At 40.5% G+C, this 2,281-nt stretch overlaps 1 protein-coding gene across 1 annotated transcript; it reads left to right on the top strand.

The window, feature by feature from the left end:
- The first annotated feature begins 471 nt into the window (after positions 1–471).
- Positions 472–900, top strand: LOC138874970 (uncharacterized mitochondrial protein AtMg00240-like). Its single transcript, XM_070153770.1, has one exon. The coding sequence runs from the start codon at positions 472–474 to the stop codon at positions 898–900; it is 429 nt and encodes a 142-aa protein (XP_070009871.1).
- Positions 901–2,281: the final 1,381 nt, after the last annotated feature.

Raw genomic sequence — 2,281 nt, 5'->3', positions numbered from 1 at the left:
AAGTGCGTTTTAAATGGTTTTATTGATGAGGACTTCTACGCTAAACAACCTCCTGGATTTGAAAACTAACAGTTTCCTTACCATGTGTTTAAGTTGACTAAGGCTCTCTATATATTAAAACAAGCGCCTAGAGCTTAGTACGAAAGACTAAGTTCATTTCTAGTTAGTCATGGTTTCTCAAGAGGTAAGATCAACACAACTCTCTTTATCAAAAGGTCATCATTAGGTAACCTTATTATTCAAATTTATTTTGACAATATTATCTTTGGAAGTGCTAACCCTGTCTTATGCAAGGAATTCTCACACTCATGCAAAGCGAGTTCGAAATGAACATGATGGGATAACTAAAGTTTTTCCTTGGAATTCATATTCAACAATCAGACAAAGGTATCTTCATACGTAAGACGAAGTACACGAAAGAACTGATATAAAAATTTCGAATGACCAAACGCAAAGGCGCTTGGAACTCCCATGACTCCAGCCACATCCCTTGACAAAGATGAGGAAGGAACGGTGGATGAATCAAAATATCGTGGAATGATCGGATTTCTACTTTATTTAACTGCTAGTCGACCTGACATAATGTTTAGTGTGTGTAGATGTGTCAGGTTCCAATCAGCTCCTAAAGAGTCTCACTTAACTGCAGTCAAACAAATTATCAGATATCTCATTGAGACTACATCACATGGATTATGGTATTCACGTCTTAACAACTTTAAGCTTGAAGGTTTTTTAGTTGTAGATCTTGCAAGAGATAAAGATAAAAGGAAAAGCAAAGTGAAACATGTCAATTATAACTCATCTCCTGCAATAGTAAGAAATAGGGATCAGTCGCATTATCTACAACTGAAGCTGAATACATTGCTATCGGATAATGTTGTGCTCAACTACTCTGGATAACTCACCAACTAAGTGATTATGATCTTTCCTTTAATCCTGTTCAAATTTTCTGTGATAATTCTAGTGTTATTTGCTTGTCAAAAAATCCAATGCATCATTTTAAGGCAAAGCATATAGATATCAAGCATCATTTTATTAGAGATCATGTTCATAAAGGGTGACATTGAATTATCATTTTTTAGTACTAATAATTAATTAGCTGATATTTTCAGTAAGCCTCTTTTAGAAGAAAGATTTCAAAACCTTAAGGACTTACTTGGCATTATTACTTTTTTCTAAATAGGCCTTCGAAATTTCTGTACTTTTCAAAGATTGTGTGTGATGGTGATTTTGGTAGAAAATCTTTTTGTACCATCGTATTGAGGATCGATAACAAACGGAAAGAGTCTTCGAGGTGTGAGGATGCTCGCAGCGAGGCAAGTCTTTTTCTGAGGTTCAAAAGAGACGAGTTGCCGAGCTTCCTGCTTCGGAGGCCTCTACTCTTGAATAAAAACATTTCCAATGGCCGTCGAAGGTACTTTGAGGGACAAGGGTTATCTGGCGCCTCCCTCTACTCCTACCGAAGGCACTTCGGGGGGAACTAAGCCATCAGACGTATGCTCGACCTTTGGTGAGGCTCAGCGGCTTAGCTTCATGGTAAGCTTTGGTAGCCTATATAGGCTTCTTTCAGTTTCGTGTCTTCCTTTTCTTATTGAGCTTTATTTTGTAGGCTTTTGATAAGCTTAAGTCCGAGCTGCTTTACCGTGAGGCCAGGCTGTGGAAAGCTTTGGAAGGGGAGAAATCCCTCAGGCTTCTTTCCACAAAAAAAAGAAGATAAGCTGGTATACCTGCGGTATGAGGCGGACCGAAGTCGGAACAATGAAAGCCATCTCGAAAGATAGGTAACCTTCATTTCGTGTTGATGTATTCTCCTCCTTCTACTTTTGGAGATTAATATATCGATATTCCAGTTGGGGAATAAAACAGAGGAGCTGGAATGACTTTGGGGTGAAGTTGGTCGGGTTAAGCGTGAGCATAACGAGCTAAAGGCTCAGGCAGATGCCCAAGTTGCGACCAAGGAGGATGTTTTGTCCAAGGCTTCCGCCCTCGAGATGCAACTCCAGAATGCTCGTTCAAACAGTTTTGTCCGAGCGAATATGATTACAAGGCTCGAGTCTGAGCTTTTGAAGATGAAGGCCAAAGTTGTGGATGCCCGGGTTGAAGCCGTGATGAGCCGCACTAAGGCTGACAAGAAAGTGGCGGTATATTTGAAGGACGTTGCCGATGCTCGAGCTGAGCTGAGAAGGGATTTTAACCCCAAGAGCAGGAGCAAGAAATATGCTCAGTACAAATCTTGAAGGGAGACCCTCGAGGAGGTCCATGCTAGGGGCTTTGACCTCTC

The sequence above is a fragment of the Nicotiana sylvestris genome, chromosome 8 (assembly GCF_000393655.2).
Source record: "Nicotiana sylvestris chromosome 8, ASM39365v2, whole genome shotgun sequence".
NCBI classification, from domain to species: Eukaryota; Viridiplantae; Streptophyta; class Magnoliopsida; order Solanales; family Solanaceae; genus Nicotiana; species Nicotiana sylvestris.
The sequence above is the reverse complement of the archived record's forward strand: the minus strand, read 5'-3'. Positions and strand labels throughout refer to the sequence as shown.

Bases quoted from the DNA above. Each gene is read 5' to 3' on its own strand.
- LOC138874970 (XM_070153770.1), top strand. From the start codon at position 472: ATGACTCCAGCCACATCCCTTGACAAAGATGAGGAAGGAACGGTGGAT.